Here is a 21101-nt window from a genome sequence, read left to right as displayed (position 1 = left end):
CTTTTGAGATTTGTCCATCTCTAGTTAGAATATTAAAGATATTGAACATTTAGAAAGTAACACAACTGAAAAATGACTTTTAATTTTTGGTTTTCTGATTTCTTAGACTCTTTCAAAAGATTTATGGTGAGAATGGGTAAGTTTTGTAGTTCACAGTAAAAACCGAAATCTGCGTATTGTTTGTCCTTTGTGTAATATGTCACTGCACTTCTATCCTGGCATGTCACTAAATGGGGATGCTGTGTGCTGTGCATGTAATTTTAAAAAATGGGAAATTTTTTCCTAATTTTGCAGCCTAATGGTAATATTTCTGTGTTCGAGTGTGCAGTGCATGAAGTGCTATATGACTGCAGTAGGTTTTGTTTTTATTAGAAGTTTAAAGTTCAGGTCTTCTTTTTCCCCTTTCTTTTTTTCTTTCTTTCTTTTTTTTTAATTTAAGGAGTTGATTAAAAGTAACACAATTACTTGCCTAAGATTGGGTATATTTAATTTAGTATTAGATTGCTACATAGGCCAAAATTCTCACTTCTAGATGTTGAAGCCCAAATAAAGTTACTTTAGAAAATCTATGATGGAAAAGGAATACTAGCATTCACTTTGAAGTTGGAATTCATTCAGTTGGTATTATCTAGATACTCCTAGCTTATGTCGAGCTTTATTGGTTGCTATGAGGAATGACATTAATCTTCCCCTAGTAGAATTTGGAAACATTTTCATGATTCCTGATTAGGGTAAAAAAGTCATAATATGGCTGTGTCACAAAGCCAACATCAGCTTCCTAAAACTGCAAAAATTAAAATCTTTTAAAATTTTCTGGGAATGTTTCCCATTTGTAGAGTAATGGAGAGTTAAAAGCAAATGCTACCATACTTTTACTTTTTACTGTACACTGTAGAATCATTCATTCTTAATGCAGAATAACCAGGTGGCTGCATCTTAATATTTTCCGTCAGACTTTCTGTGACTTTGTGAATCTAATTGCTAATAGTTTCTGAACAAGAAGAAAATTTAAGTATGTTAAGTATTTTAATCTGCCCAAGCCTTAGTAACTAAGTATCTTCCCCTACTGGGATTTATGTCATCCCTAAGAATCTTTAGTTTTGATAGCATTGGATAATTTTTAATGTGTAGAAACCTTGGAACTTACTAAAATTACTATTTGAAGCCATATCACCATTCTAGGTGTCAAAAGTGTCACTGAGTCAAGGGCAACTAATTGCAAATACTTCTCAGCCACTGATATAAAAAATCAGCCTCCCAGAATGCTTTCAATGTGCCGTGCAAAGGCGCATTATTCCCTATGCAGCTCCTCGAGGGCTTAAAGCTTTCTCATTGGTGAGGCTGAACGAGACACTTGTCAGCATGACGCTTAAGCATCTGCTCATCTCAATTCATCATGGGAAAACTGTTTTAACGGATGAAAAATCTCTGCAGCTTTGAGCATTTTGAATGGAAACTTTCAGATTTTCTTTGCTAGTAAGACTTGATAATGTAAGCAGTTTGTTTTTCTTAAAGAGGATTCAAGTACACCGAGTACAGGTACTAGATGGGAATGTGAACACGTACAGCTATTTCGGTGACTCCACGTGTTCCTCCATAGGGATGCCCCGGATGACTGGGCTAAGAAGGGAGAAGAGAAACCCAAATGCCAGGTTCAGAAAGCTAAGGATTTTTCTGGCTCTAGCTAGCAGCAGCAAATACCTTCTGTAGACTATTTCCAGATTGTTGCTTGCATGGTACCGTATTTGTTTTAAGGCCTGTTCCCCTTGCAGTTTAGTGCCAAGGTAACACAAATGAAGCAAGATTGTCTGTAAATTGAGACTGATGAATAATGCATGACTTGTCAGATAATGGAAAGTAAAGCGAATAGGTCTTCAGAAAACTAAAGTGCATTTTATACTGCTTGTCATCAAAACCTTTTCTGTGAGATTTTTTTTTTTCTGGGTTTTATCAGTTACCAGTGTTTTTCTTAAACTGATTTGCTGCAATAAATGCCTGACTGAGTATAGGCATTTCATATAGAACTTATTTCCTGTTTCTAGACATGTTCGTATAACAGGAAACAAGTGATATTTCTTAATGATATTTCTTGGGCATACTGTCCATTTTCAAGCTTAGAATACTTACCTGGAAAATCTTTATTGCTTAACATGCTGTGATGGAAAAATGACTGCCTATAACATGAATGCTTTCCTTTTGGTTAAGGACCAAGTGAAAGAGAAATGCACATGACCTCTTAAAGTCTTAGCTTGTTCATTTTGGGCTTGCTTTTTATTGGCATTTAACATCTATCACTCTGTTTATTTTTAATATGATGCTTTATATGTGGCATTTTGTCATGTGTGCTTTGTGTTGCATGGATTTGTCTGTATGGTTCCATGACATTTGAAAATATGGTTATGATGCCTCTTGGCGGAAGCTGTGAATGACAAAGTTGTTGTAAGGGTATATGGTTATAATTTGTAATAGGACTAAGCCATTCAATCTACTGCTGGTATCAACAGGAAATGAAAACTGATTGAAGGTGAAGTTGTAATCAAAGACAGCTAAGATGGGGCACCTGGGTGGCTCAGTCAGTTAAGCGCCTGCCTTTGGCTCAGGTCATGATCCCACGGTCCTGGGATGGAGCTGGGCCTCAGGCTCTCTGCTCAGCGGGGAGCCTGCCTGCCAGTCTGCCTACTTTTGTGCTCACATGCTCTATCAAATAAATAAATAAAATCTTAAAAAAAAAAAAGACAGCTAAGAGATGTACATTTCGTGTATGGGTTTTGGCCAAAAGATTCTGTAGAACTGTAAGGACACCTAAGACAACAAAAAAGAAGGGCAAATAAAGTGGATGTGAGTTTCTGGGGCTTTTGTCCCTAGCAAACATTTAGCAATGTCTGCACACGTTTCTGATTGTTACACTGGGTGGGTTGGGGATGGGGGTTTTCTACTAACTGTCTGGTGCTGTTATATCCTGGGATGCTGCTAAATTGTCCTGCAAGACACGGGACAGCTCCCTACAATAAATAATTTTCTACCCTCCAAATATCAGTAGCGCTGCTATAGGGAAAACCTGATTTAGACTGTAAACATATAAATGAAAAGTTTCTTATGTTATATTATCATTCTAGTTTGTGGTCACTCTAAAGTCTGTTATCCAGGTTTTAGTCCTGATTATGCTTCAGAGAATTCCTACAGCTCCTAATGGAAATGTATTTAAAAGTGCATAAATAAGTATATCCCTATCTTCCCTTGAAAGTTCGGGACTCCAGGGACCCCAAACTTAGTATCATGGAATTTCTACTTGCTGTTTAAGGCAATCAGTGATTTTTATACCTAGGATATTTTCAACATGTTGGTCCTTTCTGACCCCTTACTTCATAGATACAATTTCTTAGACTATTTCTGATCTGTGGGGTAGACAGGCAGCTATTAGATGCATTGTAGGTACACGAAGAAAGAGACAGATATTGCGGCTTTCCCAAGGACATGCAGCTAGTGAGTGGTAGAACAGGATGAGGGTATCATATAATGAGCTAATCCAGGTAGACCTCTTGGCGGTGTGGCTGGCATACAGTAAGCCCTCAGAAGTTTAATGTTATGCTGATAATTCTGATAAGGAAAGAATTCTTCATGATCTGGCTGAAAGACTTCTGTACTCAGAAAGTTCTAGATTTTATCAGTGTGGCCTGGGGTGACCTTGCTAATCTGAAGCCGTTTTGGGAGTTCATTTTCAAGAGATCCCATGCAGTCATGTTTGCCTTCATAAGAATAGTTAGTGCATAGCACTGATGGTTATTAAAATACAATTGGTATAACCTTCCCCCTTTTCTTATAACAATCCCTTCCTTGCTTAGAAGATGAGGACCTGAGGCTCAGAGAAGCTAAGTGATGTTAGGTTGGGGTGCAAATCGGTGCCACTGCCAGGCCTGGAACCTTCAGCCTGGTCCCCAGGGCTCGGTTCAGCCTGCATGGAATGTGTCTGGGTTTTCTTTAGGTCACTGTACAGCCTCGGGAACCAAGGGAATGCCCATCCTGCCTGACACAAGGATTAGTCTACTCTGGAGAGTGGTGGGGTCACTTGGTTTACCCTGGGGACCTCCTTCTGGGTGCCAGGCTCTGTGCTCTGAGCTCCCAAGGGGACGATGTAGCCTCTGCTCATGGTGAACATGTTTTCTGAAAAGGACCATAAGGTTTTACAGTGCAGGAGGAGGAGAGCTCAGAGAGCATGCGTGGATGTGTCTGGGCCAGCCGAGACTATCAGCCTTCCCTCCCACCAGAAGATTATTAAAATATTAGCATTTCCATGCTTGTTCTGGAACTTATGGAACCTTATGTGTTGGGTATCCAGATTCCTCTTATGCCTTGGTCCTGAAAAATTTTTTTTCTTCTCTCTTTTTAGGGAGTCTGTTAAAGAATGAGCACAAAAAGTCTTACTCTTTGCAGTGATAGCTTAATTTATGTTTTCAAATTCACGTGAATCAGGTTCATATGTAGTCATACCTAGTTAGGTATATATTTGTAAAGATCCAGTATGTAATTTGATATATATTCTATGTATAATTCCTTAATATTATTTAATACATCTTTTTTTAAAAGATTTTATTTATTCATTTGATAGAGCACAGGCAGGGGGAGAGGGAAAAGCTCCCGCTGAGCTGGGAGCGCAACATGGGGCTTGATCTCAGGATCTGGAGATCATGACCTGAGCGGAAGGCAGATGCTTAACCACCTGAGCCACCCAGGTGCCCCAATACTCTTTAATAAATCTTACAAAGCTTTCTTTATAAAACTTTGGGGAGGGATCCTGATTTATCATACACACGCAAAAAAGAAACCTTACAAATTTATTTTGCTTCATTAAATATGATAAAACATACCTCATTTTTGCCACTGGTGTTAAATGCATGGATCCCGCATGCCTCGTTATGTGTAAATGTGTTTGTCTCCAAGCAACATGTGGGCTTCTGAGGGAGATAAACTAAGTACACACACACACACACACACACACACACACAGACACACACGTACACTGTAATGCTGAATGTTAATGCCAGGAGAAAGGTATAGCGAAAGCACTATAGGAGTGGAAAGAAAGGCCAGACCACTTTTGGCATGGAAGAGGTAGGAATTATTATCAAAGTGGTAGAAAATTCTCTAGATCAGCACAGTCCTCAACACCTACCATAGGCTGGGCGCTCTTCTAGGCATAGGTGATATGGGAGCAGACAGACCAAATTCCTGCTTTATAATCTGACAGGATGAGGCAGGTGATGTGTAAACAGACATTTCAAGTGGCAATAAATGCTGTGGGGAGAAAGGGTGAGGGATAAGGTGGCCAAGGGAGAAGGGCGTTTGCTCTTTTGTGTAGGGTGGTCAGAGGGAAACGCTGAGGTGATGTTCACGCAGATGACTGGAAGTAAGAGAGAAGTTACATGGTTGGTTGAAGAGCGGGTGGAAGAGCAAGAGGTGGGCACAACAAGGAAGCCAGTTGTCTGGGGCAGTGTGCGTGTAGGGGAGCATGATGGGAGATGAGTGGAGAGGGGTAGGCAGGATCTAGGTAATGTCCTAGGTCTTGGAAGAACCTGCTTTTAACTCACATGAGAGGGAAAGAAACTGATGGGTGCTGTGTACAGGGATGTCAGTATCTGAGTGTGATTTTGAGAAGATCCCTCTGGCTGTGGTATGCAGCATGCACTGTTGGGCAGGAAGGAGTAGAAGCAGGAAGACTGCTTCTTGTAATAATTCAGGTGGGAGATATGATGGCTTGGATTGGGGTGGTAGTGGTGGAAGTGGTGAGAAGTGGTTGTGTCCTAGTTATAATTAGACGGTAGACTGACAGGATTTACTGATGCGATCAGTTATGATGTATAAGAAAAAGAGGCATCTGGGATGACTCCAAGATTTTTGGCCTGTAATCTGGAGGATGGAGTTGAATTTCGTTGATGGGTATGTTGTGGGTGAGTAATCATGTTTTAGGTCTATGACAAGTCAAGTGTGAGTGGTCTGTTAGACTTTCAAGTGGAGAATGAATAGGAAGTTACACACACCCATCCAGTGTTTAGTGTATCAGGGATCCTGAGGAATGGGTGGCATTTAAAAAGGCATATATACTGAGGAAGGGCTTTCATGCTGGAACAGTTGAAGACAGACTCACTGGATCTGAAGGTTGGGGGATAATATAAGCTACTTTAAAAGTCTAGGTAAGAGTTGGCTGTGTTCTGATCTAGGGTGTTGGCAAAAGAAGTGGAAAGAAAAAGACACTGAATAAGAGGACTTGATAACTAACAAAGTAGGGAGAAGGGAGAGGCAAAGGTGAAAAATGGTTCTTAGGTTTCAAATGTAGATGATTGGAAGCAGGTTACACCATTAACAGCCACAAGCAGAAAAGCAGGTTTGGGGACAAGATTGAGTTTGGCTACATCAACAATAACCATGTGTTTAGTGAGTTATAGTTTACAAAATCCTTCCTAGATATTATTTCAATTGGTCCTTTTACAATTGAGGTGCCTAGGGGATATCCATGCAGATATTTATTCAACAAGTAATTAGAATTGAGTCAAGGGAGGGCCTGGCCCTGGGCTGTGGATTGGGAGTCATTTGCATAGAGACTAATTGAATCCCTGAGCTAGCTAAGGGCAAGCATGTTATAAAAGAAATGTGGTGATAGCAAACTCTCAGGAGGGTGAAGTTTAAAGGCCCAAGAAGGAGATGTAGAGTTACTTAAATAACTTACTTAAATAAAAGTAGAGTCTGTTACAATGAAATAAAATCCAAAGTGCATTATGAAAGTGCTATAGGAACTTCCATAGGAAAGCACATTTTGGGTACCCCACCTTCAAAAGCTCTGTCTCTTACATTCCTACCTGCTCTCCGGTATTCATACTGGACTACCCATACTCACTACCCTATTTTCCAGTGCAACTGACCATCCCGTCTATGTGCCTCGTGTCTAACACCTCACTCTGCTCATTGGTTTTGCTCTAGGTTGAGCTTTCTGAGAGCTAATCCTCAGTACAGACTCATAACAGGATCATACATTGAGAGACATGCAATCTGCCTTAATAAAACAGAGGGCTGTAGAGGTCGTTCCATTATAACTGGCTGTTAGAAACTACCTATGGTGGGATGCCTGGGTGGCACAGCGGTTAAGCGTCTGCCTTCGGCTCAGGGCGTGATCCCGGCATTATGGGATCGAGCCCCACATCAGGCTCTTCCGCTATGAGCCTGCTTCTTCCTCTCCCACTCCCCCTGCTTGTGTTCCCTCTCTCGCTGGCTGTCTCTATCTCTGTCGAATGAATAAATAAAATCTTAAAAAAAAAAAAAGAAAAAGAAACTACCTATGGTGCTTTGAGAATGAGTCCAGTGCGGTGGTGGGGTGGATTTTAGAGAATCCTTGAGAAGTAACACGTTTATTCATGGTAATGAACTTAAGGAGAAAATATCAGGTAATCATTAAATTATTTAATAAGTGCCCAGAAAAGGCAGCCAAACCTTAAAAGATTATCTTTGGGGGAGATGGAAAAATACAGATGATTCTAGTAAATATTTCTTTCTGAAGTAATCCTTGTATGCATGGCCCACTGCAAATATGAACATTGGATTATTTTTTCAGACTCATGCAGGGCTCATTTAGCCATTTTGTGAAAGAATGCACACTTGAGTGCTAGGCTCTTGTTTCTACGTTTTGGAAAAACACCATTTATCTCTGTAGTGCTATTTCTGTGATAATATCACTAAAACGTCTAGGTAGTACAGCAGAAATTTAGATGGAATTTCCAAGCAAAAGCCCAACCTTCCAGTTTTAACCCTAAGTCTGGTCATGTGACCCTTGGTTACCATGGGTATTTTTGTCCTAGGAGTAAGTCCATGAGTGATGTCAGCGCAGAGGATATTCAGAACTTGCGTCAGCTGCGTTACGAGGAGATGCAGAAAATAAAATCACAGTTAAAAGAACAAGATCAGAAATGGCAAGATGTGAGTATGTTTTGTATTGGGAGAAGGGAAGACTGGGAGAGTCTACTTATTTGACGCTTCCTTGCTTCTCTTAAAAGAAGATCAGTATACTTGAGATGATTTTCCTGGCTGCAGAATTCAGGTCTACAGAAAATGCGATCAGCTTCTTTTGAAGAGATTCGTACACCTTTTTGGCCTGTTACTGTTGCCTATTTTAAAGGCCGCTGTGAAAAATACAATAGGATATTTATTTTCTAATATTCTCTGAGTTCTCAAAAATGTGAATCTGCTTCCTTACAGCACAGTTAATTCGTTCACTTGCCTTGGTTAGTTGAATTTGAGGTGTGACTGTTATTGAAGCTTGTGAAGGGAAAAGACTTAGCTCCAAGTTTAGGGGTGGCGGAGGAGAAGGGGGTCCAGAACAGTCTTGGCATTAGGAGGAGATGAAGGGGTTCTCAGAGTTAATAGAGATTTGGGGAGAAATAAGAAATACAACTAGCAGTAATATTTTGGCTGGAAAAGTAATTGATATGAATAAAAATGAGATGTTTTCTGACATCGAAGAGAGAAGTTGACTTATATTCAGATGTTTATATGGACACAGACTTAATATTTAGCTTTGTCCCTGCAGGAAAAAAGCTTGACCTTTTTTGAAAGGGGTAATTGTTACAAACCAAAGGAATGTCTAGAAATACAATAGATAAATTATACAGACCTAACCCAAAGGAGTTTGAGGATAACTTTATGGGAAGAGTAGAGTGTTAGAATGAACAAAAGGGCTAGGGATAGTAAATCTTCATTTTCAAAGAGATTAAAGTCTATGAAATGAAGACCAACCTTCTGCCTTGGCTGCATTTCTCAATTCCAGGGTTTCTTTTCATTGGGAACTCGATTTAATGATCAAGAAACAGTAATTCAATGTCACTTTGCCCAAATACATGGGGTAGTTTGGGTGTGAAAATAAGTATTGAGGGGTTATCTGTTAATGCAGATGAAAACCCATGCTGACCATTCTGTAGGACTAAATGCACACTGCTTTTGATCTTTTCGGAAGTGGGTCATACTGGCTTCAGGAATGGTCCTCTCGACTCTTAACCGAACTAATTTAGTCTGAGACCGAAGATGTGCTTCTCTTTGGACTGGAATGCCACTAGCAGGACTTAGCATGGCATTTCCCTATATTGGAGACTTAGGAAAGTCTGTACCATCCAAAATGTCTTACAGCCTTGAGTGTCACAACCAGCTTAGGCTGCTAAGGCTAATTTAAAAGCAAAATCAGGTTGATTGTCCTGAGGTCACCCAGCTAGGTTAGACTTCTGTTCCTGGGAATATGGGAAACAGGTCCGCTTTTCCTATGGGATCTTCCTTATTGCCCTGTTGTTAGGTGGAGTTTACCTGCTTTAAAATCGTATACTCAAGCCTGACCTCCCCAGGAAATCCTTTTCAAACTCTGCCCTCCCCGGCCTGAGGTAGAATTGAGCACTCTCTCTCCTTCAGGCCCCCACCATCCTGTGCTGTCCAGTCACACTCACTGTTGAACTTTTATTTACAAGTCCCTTCCCCTTCAAGACCTAGAGTTCCTTGATGGAACCCACATCTTACACATCTGCATGTTTGTGGTCCTCTGCCTCAAAGTAGGGATCCAGCTGGGTGTATGTTAAATGAAAAAGTGAGCGTTTATGCTTCGCCATTACAGTCTATCTCTGTTTCAGTTGTACTAGTGAAATACGACATTTCACACAACAACCAGGTTATTGGAGTAAGATGAAAATGAATTTGAAACAGTTCCTGATCTTTCCGACCTGGCACCCAATTACAGGCATTTAGCAGACTTTGTGAAATGGGCAGGGAGGCAGGAAAACAGTAATGGGGTCTATCTTATTAGGTCAGGTTTTTTAGACAGACACATGAGATAAAGGTTGGTACAGAAACGCCAGCTATAAAAAGCAAAATTAGGCCACCTTGGCATCGAGTTGGAGTGAATAGTTTCAGCGATGTAATGGTATACGCTGGCGCTTTCTCACTGCTGGAGAGGCTGTGTGGAAATTCAGGTATGCCTGTGCTGATGTGATTTTCTTCTGTCAGGACCTCGCAAAATGGAAAGATCGTCGAAAAAGCTACACTTCAGATCTGCAGAAGAAAAAAGAAGAGAGGGAAGAAATTGAAAAGCAGGCACTTGAGAAGTCCGAGAGAAGCTCTAAGACATTTAAGGAAATGCTACAGGACAGGTAATAAAGCTGAGTGCATCTCACAGTTGGAGTTACCGGTGTTAGAAATCTATATTTTATGTAAGGGTAGGATACCAATATTAAACCATAGGCAAATAAGTATGAAACAGTCAGGATTTTGCTCTGCAATGAGAAAGCAAAGTATTGCTGTAATAAAGAGTGACTTAGATTAACAGAAGAAATGGGTGCTTAATATAGGTGTGCATTCCTTCTTGATTTTTACATTGTATATTCAAGGGCAGTATTGGGTGGTATTGGGCGTTATTGGTGCAGAAAATAAACCACCTTTTCCTTTTAAAATGAATTTAGAAATGGAATGGCCAAATAAAACCAGCTCCCACTCATCTAAATTGTGTAAAATATCAAGTTCCTTTTCATGTTTTAGTGGTACGATTAAAATCTATTTTAGAGGAGGACAATATAAGCATAAATACAAGGGGTTTATTTTTGGCATTGCAACATAACAGGATAAAGGTCCAGTTTAAACTTTCCTGTAGAGCAGTTACTATGAGAAACCTTGGAATATTTATAGGTTGGGGGAAGGCAAATATGCTTTAAGGATAATGTCAAAAAGGAAACGTGCTGTCAGGTGAAGTTAAACAAAGCTCCTTTGTGCCCTGGAAGCAAATGGCAAACACAGTTTCATTCACTTACGAGATATTCCCTACTAAATGGTAGTGGCCAGGATGTGTCATGGACTTCTCTTTAATCTGTAGTAATTGTCCATGCAAGTTCTCTCAGGCTGTATGAAATCATACACTAACTTGATTTTAACTGAACTCTGAGTCTTTTGTGGTCTTTTGTTTTTACTAAATTATTGAAAATTGTATCCAGGAAAAAAAGCTCACAACCCTGTAAAGGAATCCACATCTTCGGAAGGTTCAAATTGGTTGTCAGGCAATCAGTTTTCTTTACAGTGAGCTAATTTTGGAAGATTGATAAACTTGTAGGTAAAACTCTGTGAATGTTCCCTTATTAAAATATCCTCATTTTCTTATTAACATCTCTTTACAATTAAAAAATCCCTCTGAAGTATTTGAGAGCCTGTTTTTAAAAAAAAGACTCAAGTTCCTACAACCTTTTAGTGTGGTACTAAAAAAAATACATGTATTTATCCTCCTATTCTGTTAATATCATGCTGGTTATTGTGTGAAGTCATTAGCCTTTTTATTCTTAGTCCATTTTATGTCACTGCTCAAGTAACCATCCCCTCTCCACCCCTGTGTGTCACATGCGTCACTTGGTGCTTATGGTGTGCTTTTTCCTGCTAAGGGAATCCCGAGGTCAAATGTCCACGGTTACATCCAGGAGGAGGTTGCATTCTTCTGATGATGTGTTGAATGAAGAGATGCTTTCCCCTACACTGACTACAACAGAAGCGAGTTACCAGAGTGAGAGAGTAGAAGAGAAGGGAACAGTGTACTCTACAGAAATTCCTAAACAAGATTCCGCGACTTTTGCAAAAAGAGAGGATGCTGTCACTGTTGACGTTCAGCTTCCTTCTAAAAGCTCCATGGAAGAACAGCTCCCAGACTCTTTGTCTTCTCAGCATTCACTGACGACACAAACAGAGTTGACTCGAGTTTCAGCCTCTCTCCCCAGAAGTTACCAGAAAACTGATACAGCCAGGTTAACATCTGTGGTCACACCAAGACCTTTTGGCTCTCAGGCCAAGGGAATCTCATCACTCCCAAGATCCTACACGGTAAAAAATGTGTTCCCAGTTCATTCAGTCTGTTCTCAAGAGCTAAGTGTTGGGGAACTTGCGTAGAAGTTTGAGTTATCTCTACTTGCTGTAGAAAATGTGCATAACTTGCATATAGGGCCATTTTGTTTCAACCAATTTAGATTCAATAGACATTTAATGTTTATAACAACTCTGTGGAACTGATTAAACTTGATAAATTCAATGAAAGTAAGGCCTGATCCATTTTAAAGAATGAATAAGCTGCTTTCTAAGGCAGAACATTTTTTATTGTTAAAAAATATAACTTTTGTGAAGTATTAGGCTGAACATGAAGATGCTAGTAGTTCTTTTGACCTACAAACAGCAATTTCACATGGGTTAGCCTAAATATTTTCAGGAGCCTTATGTACAGCTTTCTATTTTTCTCTGATTACCTGCTTTACTAGAACTTGATATGCCTGAATGTGGTTATTAAAATGTATCTCATGGTTCTATGTGTATTAGGATTGTTAAGAATATAGAAAATGGAATCATTAGCCCCAAGAATGAAGCAGTATTGCGTAACCAAAAGTGGGTGTATTAATTTTAATTACGTAAGAGGAAGCAGTATAGTGTGCAGATCAATATTCAGGTTCCTTTTACCTCTGCCAATATAGTGTCGTAAAATCTAAGGAAAAACTTGAAAAGATATTCATGGTAAGGAAAACCTGTCTAAACTAGCCAGGAAAGTCCTCATCATTATAGTAAGTAAAATAGAGAAAAATTGGCAGCATAAAAAAATAAAAAATCAAATGTATATGACTCATTAGTAAAAGTTGTCAAAGGACAACTTATAGACTCAGAAAAATATTAGTAAAATGAATTCTAGATATAGGGTTAATATCACTAGCATTTAACATTCTCCTACAAATTGGCAAGAAGAAAGAGAAGCAGTAGAATAATGGATATAGAAATGAGTAGCCAGTTTAAGGAAGAGGGATTCAAATGTTTGACAGCATGAAACCCATTGAAGCATGTTCAGTCTCATGAGAGTAAGAATGAGCTGTACAGCTTTTTACACACGCAATTGACAAAGATTTAAAACCTTGAAAATGTCTAGTGTTGGCAGGGATGCAGAGAAGTAGCTGTTCTTCTACATTCTGTTGGGAGTGCACTGCTACAATATTTTTGAGAGGATGAGTATATATAAAATTTATATATTACATTTATCTTTTTAATATTACATGTATTATATATATATTAAATATTCTTTGGTCCAGCGAGTCTACTTTTGAGAATCTATAAAAATAAATATCCCAATTATGAAAACATGTAGGTACTTGTTGCAATGCTTTTGGAAGTTACAGAAAACTTGAAACAATACTGAATGCATAGCAAATGAATAAATTGTAGATATCCGTACTATGGAGCATTCGGCAATTAAAAAGACTAGTCTAGAGATCTGTCTATTGACCTCTCAGGGTGATGTAAATGAGCAAAGCAAGTTTCAGCAGTCTGTCTATAATATCAAAACTTTGTAAAAAAAAAAAAAAAAATCCTCCTCCCACTACATATGCGTCTATCTGTTACGTGAAAGAATGTGCTCCAAGCTTTCAGCCATAGTTGCTGTGGGAGGTATGTTACTTTTATAGTTTTAAAGTATTTAATGTATATGTTTTTTAAACAGAAATCTAACAGTACCAAGCTTGAAATGATGTTTCCTTTTTAGATGGATGATGCTTGGAAGTATAATGGAGATGTAGAAGATGCCAAGAGAACTCACAACAGTTTGGTCAGCACCTCTGTGCAAAAGCTTGACATAGGCCAGCTTGTTTCCAGCAAGTCCAGCGAGAGAGAGATAGCAGCGCTGGGAGAAGGTGTGATGGGGCTGCCGTCTCCTACATCCTCCTTCTCATCACTTTCCCTGGACCAGGCCGCCACGTCCAAAGCCACACTGTCTTCAACATCTGGCCCCGATTTAACGTCTGAGTTTGGAGAAGGGGGAAGCTCACCGCAGACAGAGGTCTCAAGATCACAGGTGAATTTGGGAAGGCTGCCTATCACCCACTGCTCAGAAACATAAGTATTGAAATCTGGAAACCATGCTTCTAACCTCTAGGTGTTATTATCTGGACTGAAAATGTGGAAAACGATATTGCATTTTATTTTTAGCACATCTTCGAAGAAGTAGGCCTCTTCCACCTTCGCGTTTATGGATCCAGATAACCCTTGTGATGTGTGTGTATTGAGGCTTTTTGGACCGATCTCTTTAGGGTTGTTTTTTCTCTCTATTCCTCAAGTCAGCAACTGTTGCCTTATACTTCTAGTGGTCAGCAGCCCCTGGTTCAGGTGTAGGGGTCACTTGGGAGATTATAGATTCAGGTCTAACAGGTAAGTGAGTAATAAAACCCCCTTCTCAGGGAGATTAACTGACCAGAAGGGGAAATTGGTACACAGGCTAGGTGCTGGCCTCTAGGGACATGGCATTTCTTTTCCTATCATATTAACCTTCTCGTGACTTTTATTTATTTATTTGAGAGAGAGAGATTGAGTGCGTGAGCAATCAAGTGGGGGGACGGGCAAAGGGAGACGGGAGAGAGAGAATCTTTCAAGCAGACTCCCCGCCCAGCACGGAGAGCCCTACTCAGGGATGGATCCCGGGACCCATGAGATCATGACCTGAGCCAAAACCAAAAGTTAGATGCTTAACGGACTGAGCCATCCAGGCACTGCAACCTTCTCGTGACTTTTAATACTAATTTACAAAGTCTACAATTTTGTGCTGTTTCTTGTATCTTAATGGGAATATTGAGGCTTCGTTACAGTATGACAGTTATGTTCCTTAATGTTTGGAATCTGAACAAAGTATATCCTCAGATGAAGAATGACTGGGGGGCATTTGTAGTTTTTCCTACTTAAAATCACCATAGATAGCTTTTAGGAGAATTGCTAGGTGATGAATGTAGTATATTTTATATATAAGCTGGAAGTCATTGGTTGTCTAGAGAACAGAAAACTTTTCTTAAAAAAAAAACCAAAAAACAAAAACACCTTTGTTAGGCAGTTTGATAGCCATATGGACCCCTTAGCATAGAGGCACTTTTGTGGTTCTGTGGCTTAGTCACACATTCTCTGCTGCTTTACCAGGGTATGTGTGTTTTCCAAGGCACAACCCCAAGTGTATAACTTGGCCTAAATTGTATTAATGAAATAACTATGTGCACTAAGTTAATATGGCATATTTACCACAGAAAAGCTTTACAAGTTTTAGGTTTTTTGTTTTTTTTTTTTGTCCTGATTATGACGTACTTCGTGTTGAGAAAATTTGGGAATGCAGGAAAATATGTATGATAAAAACGATTGATACTCCCGTCTTTTAGAGATAACCTTTGTTAACATGTAGGTATATTTCTTTGTTGTTCCCATGCATATTTACAAACATATATCTAAAAATAATCTCTTCAGCTTGCTAAAATCATTAGCTGTAATTTTTTTCACTTCGTTTTTAAGGAATTAGAAACCTGTAATTAGCATCATAAGTTTCAGTGGATGAGAACAATAGCCCATGGTATACTTGGAGAACCTAAGGTCCAGGGGTGAATAATAAAAGCCGAAGCAAGGTGTCTTTTGTTTTTATGGGCTTGCGTGTTTGCTTTCACGTTTTCACATAGCAAACCCAACAGGACAGCCTTATTAAGGTACCGTGCTACTAGGTGGTAAAGTGCCCTCAGGGCGGCGGCTAAGTAGCCGCCTCCACGGATTAAGAAAAAGAGGCTAAGTGTGGTGTTGGGTGTGTTCCAGGTCGTGGCAGTTCGGGGAACCTGAATTAACATGGCTTGGCTTCAGGTTTCATCATTAATGGATTTATGCTCCTTTGTCTCCAAACTTGAAATGGTATCCTACCAAGCAAAATTAGGCTTTGCCGAGGCGAGTATGTATGTATCACATGGTGACGTGCCCGTCTCCGGGCTGCTCGGTGTGTCCGCTCCCACGCTGTGGACAGCGCAGTTGCTCAGGGAGCATCACCCGCTCTGATCGCTGAGAAGGAGCTTCCTGCCTCGGGGACAGGGCCGCAAATGTACAAGACAACCCATGACGGATAAGTCAAGGGTTTTGGTAATGCTCTTCCAAGCGTTTGTCCAAACTCTGTAATTCTAGGTGTTCAGAGAATAGAAGAATAAAAAGTAGTGTGTGGGTGAACATCTAGATGTTTTGGGAGCTTTGTAAGTGTTCTTCGGGTCTCCTTTCTCCTTCTTACCTCACACTTTCACCAGTAAGATCCTTTCATTTCCTCCTCCAGAATCTCCCATGGTAGTCTTCTCTTCTGTCCCTGCTTCCACGAGCCTAATTCTCAGGCCCTTTCCCCATCAGCGCGAACGCTTTGTAAATTGCCGTCTGTGTCTGTGCATTCTCTGCGAGCCTGGTGTTAGACCGACTTGCATGATGCTCGGCTGCACTTGGTAATTTCTCTGCTCCAGGGCCTCCAGTGGCACTCTGTGGACTGTTCAGACAAGTACAAAGCTCTCAGGGGAGCACTCTGACCCCTCTGCACTGGTCCCAGTCTCCCTTTGTAGCTCAGTAACGGCTGCTTACTGAGCGCTTGCCATGTGCCAACCCGGCTTCTCGGGCTATTTCTTAGGCCTCAAGGACCCTTACCTCCCTGTTCTGCTGTTGTGGAAACTGAAGCACGAGCGGTCACGTTACTAGTCCAAGGCCATACAGGGTCCTGAGTGGTGGAGTCAGAATTTGTAAGCAGGCACTCTGACGCAAAGTCACCTGCACCACACTGTGTCATGGAAAAAAAGAATTGGAAGTTGGTGACCAAGCCACACAACACTGCTTGCTTTTTCTTAGACACATTGTACACTTTCTTTGACACATCATAGTACTTGGTCTTACTGTTCCCACATTTGAAAATGTTCATTTCACCCCCGTTTGTCTTGTGAAGTCGTCCTGTTCTCTCAAAGCCCAAGAGGGTCACTTGCTTTGTGAATCAAGACCTCTTCTTCCCCTAGTTGGAATTGAACTTTTCAGCCTAGGTGAAAGTTTCATTTGCTGGATTCTTCCTTGTTCCAAATGTTCATCGTTTCTCCTTCACTGGTATTCTTCGTACCCTCCACAGCCTTTGCACATAGTTGGCACTTACGTATTTCCTGACTCGATTTCATTCAAGGCCTTGATCACCAGACTTAAGTCTGAACTTGATCCAACTTGTAATTTAGGTCCTCATGGGCTCTTTAATGTGGGAGTGTTAAGATTTAGGCATATTTTGCCACTCCAAGCACTGTGCTGTTACATAGAATTATTTTAAGGAAATGAAGTCGGGGGTCAGAAACTGGTTAGGAGCCTCTCACAGAATTGTGGTCATGAGGTGGTTCATGCCATTAAGAAGGGAAGCTTAATGAAGGAAAGAACTTAATATAACCTCATTTAAAATCTGCCCACAGAAATTTCTTTCCCATCTCCACTGCCCAGGTGGGGTTTCATTCCTTTCCACTCCCTTTTCTCCCCAACTTCTCTTCTGATACTGCTTCTTTTCTTGCCTCTTTTTCTGATCCAGGCTGCCAGGGCAATCGCAGGGGTGACCCCAAGGCAAGGGGAGAGTATGACCCCAGAGCTCTTCATCCTCCTCCATCTGCCTCACAGATGTGGCTTTGATTATTTTCCCCTGATTGGTCTCATCGACAGGGTTTTGTCACCTTTTCCGTCTTGTCAGAGCCCTCTTCTCTCAAACTCCATCCAAATTCCCATTTCAGAACCTCTGCCCCAGATTTTTTAAAGCGCTACCCAGAAGCTAGATGATACAGATGGGAGGAAGGAAGCTTTTCACATGTTTACTTCTCAATCACCAAGCCTGCGATGGTGCCCCTTTTGAAGAGTACCCAGGGCTAACTGTATCACGGCTTCCTCCCATGCACTATGCTGGTCACCTTCTCTAGACCCTGCTGCCGGGCGGGCAGGAAGCAAGCCTGTCCAGATCACTGGTAGCACAGTACCTGGATCTGAAAGTATTCCTTGAATGCTGCGTTCTATTGGCTTTAGAGCTAGGTAGGTATGTGAGCGTTAAATAGGACTCTCTTTAGCTGACCTAGAAACTGCTTAACCCGCATATATATCACATGTAACATTGTTTCCATGCGGAACAGAAAGTAATTACCGGGCAGCAACCAAGTACCTTGGCACCTCTTAAGTGTTTCACTTAATCCTTCCAATAACCTTTCAAAGTAGGTGGTGTTATCCCCACCTTTACGAATGAAATACTTGAGATTTGAAAGTTACATAACTTGCCCTGGGCTGGTTAAGTGCTTAGGCCACAACTGTAATTTCTCTGACCCTAATTTTTTGAAAATATGACAAACTCCAATTTGAGAACTGCCTTATGTTAAGTCTCCAAATGTTGACTTAACTTTGCTGTATCTCTAGCATTTTAGAGCCAACAGGGACTGAAATATCTTCTGTTTCATAAAGATAAAACCATTCTTAAAATTGTTTTTGAGGAAAGCTATATAGTTACTGAAACTTACCAGCACTGAATCAGAAATGTGGAATTTCTGAAATGCAGAGTTTGAAATCTACCCAATAGGCAGTAAGGAGCTACCAGCAATTTTAAAATGGGGTGCAATAATGATAACTGGCATGTTCTGTGACTAGAATTCTGGCAGTTGTGTAGAAGATGGAGGGGAAGAGGGGCGGGGCCAGGATAGCCAACTCAGAGGTGGCTGAAAAAGTTTGAACCATGGCCTCCCCTCTAAACTAAGATGATAACCTAAAGAGCAATGAACAGATGGGATAATCCAGGATAGATTTATAGATGAAGGACTCGAGAGCACTTTAATAATGCGCAGGTGCAGTGGGGGCAGGGTGGGAAGGGAGGAGGAGGAGCCCCTGGTGTTGCTAACTCAGGCATCTGGTCAGATAGTGATGTAACTGACCAATACTTGAGAAACAAGAGGTCGAAAAGAGTAGGTTTGGGAGGAAGATCCTGAATTTAATTTTGGGCGTATTGGGCTGAGCCAATAACTGAAGACCCAGTAGGGAAGGTTATTCAGGAAAGCTTGTAGTCAAAAAGATGGGAGACTGGCTCAGGAATGACAAGAAAGTGAGAATGGGAGAGCAAGCAAAGGAGAACATTCATGAAACTGAGAAGTGGCTGGATAGATGGAGGAAAAGAAGGGAGAAAGTGGGATAATGTTGACATAGAAGACAGTTTCTGAAGGCAAGAAAAGTTGGTAGTGCCTGGTGGGAGGAGGACTGAGATGGATTTGGTAGGAAAGAGATAAAACTTGGAATGGGGTAAGTGATGGGACTGGAAATACCACCTGCCTCTTAGAATGGAGAAGTGGAGAAAGTAGGTTCAGATGTGGCTTTCATGAAGGAAAGTGGCTCCAGGGCCAGAGCAGCACCATGATTGGGGGACCACTCACTTATGTTCTCACCCCACTCACTCCCTGGAAAAATGATGTAAAAGAATCATGTGTACAAAAATCAACGTTGATCTATTTCCTCTGTTACTTATGACTGTTGAGCCCAAATCTGTATTTAGTGTTTTGTTTAATTTTATCAACTTCAGTAGGCTTCCCTTAAGTCAACACATTTATCTAATTGAAAAATTTGGGGGAAAGTAGCTTTCTGACCTGTTAGTATGTAAGATTGACCCTGTTTTTCATCAGTTCTCATCTTTGGTGATAGGAAGGTCTTAATTCATCAGATGTCCTAAAATTCCATCTTGTCAGTGCTACTCTAGATAGATCATTTTGTTTTTGTCTAAAAAGCTCATTTTTCAGTATATGCTTCTGTATAAATTGGATCTAATTTGAGGGAAGTTATTTTTAAATGGTGATATGTTGATAACCATACTTTATCTTTTCTGGCATAGACAACTGGAACCACTTTATCAGTCATCGAGAATCTAGATTTCCCCCAAGACTTTGTATTTCTGGTTCTATCCAGTTCAAGCAGTAATTCCCCCATCATCGTCTTCTGAGGCATGGATCCTTCGTAGAATACTTACATGGCATGTATCTTACAGAGATAAATAAGGAAGTAGAAATCTTAACTGAAATCACTGTTGAACAGTTTGTGCTTGACTATAATTATAGATCTGTTCCGCTGCAAGGAGTCTATGGGCTGATCTAATTCAAGGACCTAGGATTCCAGAGAGATGCCTGAGGGACTGCCATCAAGGGCAGGCCACGCCATTGAAATTATAGCTTGAAATTGAAATTATAGCTATTCACTCTAATCCCTTCTATGTATTGGTTTGGGAGGGAGGTGTTCTACATAAGATTTTCATTTGAAAATACGGTTTTGCAAAATAAAAAGCTTGCAAATCAATGTCATTATGAGAGGGAAGACCCTGCCAGACCCTGCCAGACTTTGCAATGTGCCTGAGGTCACCTGGTTATTGATAGAAATGGACCTGTAATCGTTCCTGTGGTTCTTTTCTCCTTTATCTGTCTACAGTCCTAAGGACCCCCACACCTACAGTCTGCCAGGCCGTAGCCACAGGGAGGCTGTCCCCTGTTAACTGTTTCAGAGATGGTTATCTGCTCTTTAATATGGTCAAGTAGAGGTTTATTTCCAAGGCAAGAATATCCCTTTGTGAGACAATTCTTTTGGCCTAATAAAATTGTGAGACTCTTTCATCTATAGCATAAGCTCATTCTCTTTTATCCTATATTTGGTAGAAAAGGATAATGTTTACTTGCTCTCTCCCACAAGGTATTCTTTATGTAGTTTGAGACTATTTATTAAAACTCCATCCTGTCTTTTATTCTTCAAGATAAAAAACATCAATTAGTATCTTGCATATCTAACCCATCATTTGTCCTCTGCCCTTACAGAGCAGTAGATTCTGTGCTTTAGTTGGCTTTAAGTTGAATTTGGGGGGGGGGGGCGGTAAGTGTAGCAAAGATGACCACTTATTTTCATTGAGTCATGTCTAATTTAAGTGTATGGTAGTTTCGGTGAAGGAGAGGAACTAACCACTAATTTTTTCTATTCATAGCCGAGTTTTATTCTGGAGATTGGTGTTCATCAGGCTGATTATTAACATGTTTTCACTACCTGCATCAGGGTTCCTGCTTTTAAACTGCTTTACAAGCTGTCTGATGAAAAATTTTCTATATTATTAGCTATAGATTTTTCTTAAAATAATTCTGTACTCAGCTCTGGAAGAGTCAGTAATTATTTTTTGAGAGCAAGGACCATGCCTAATCCATCTTTATTTCCCAAGTACTAAGCCTTGTGTCTTATGCAGCATAGAT

General features: G+C 40.5%; 1 protein-coding gene across 14 annotated transcripts in view; it reads left to right on the top strand.

Annotated features, from left to right (window-relative positions):
- The window catches only part of LMO7 (LIM domain 7), a 195581-nt gene that overhangs the window by 149113 nt on the left and 25367 nt on the right, over positions 1-21101 (top strand). For 12 of the 14 annotated variants that reach the window (XM_057307987.1, XM_057307974.1, XM_057307984.1 and 9 more), the window contains 5 exons: positions 107-136; positions 7845-7962; positions 10027-10169; positions 11442-11874; positions 13565-13873. In XM_057307987.1, the coding sequence (XP_057163970.1) occupies positions 107-136; positions 7845-7962; positions 10027-10169; positions 11442-11874; positions 13565-13873 (1033 nt within the window). The remainder of the gene's footprint in view (positions 1-106; positions 137-7844; positions 7963-10026; positions 10170-11441; positions 11875-13564; positions 13874-21101) is intronic. The other 2 variants (XM_057307993.1, XM_057307981.1) reach the window with 1 other exon arrangement.

This window comes from Ursus arctos, unplaced genomic scaffold (assembly GCF_023065955.2).
Source record: "Ursus arctos isolate Adak ecotype North America unplaced genomic scaffold, UrsArc2.0 scaffold_10, whole genome shotgun sequence".
NCBI classification, from domain to species: domain Eukaryota; kingdom Metazoa; phylum Chordata; class Mammalia; order Carnivora; family Ursidae; genus Ursus; species Ursus arctos.
Note: the sequence above shows the minus strand (reverse complement) of the source record. Positions and strands in the feature narration are given on the sequence as shown.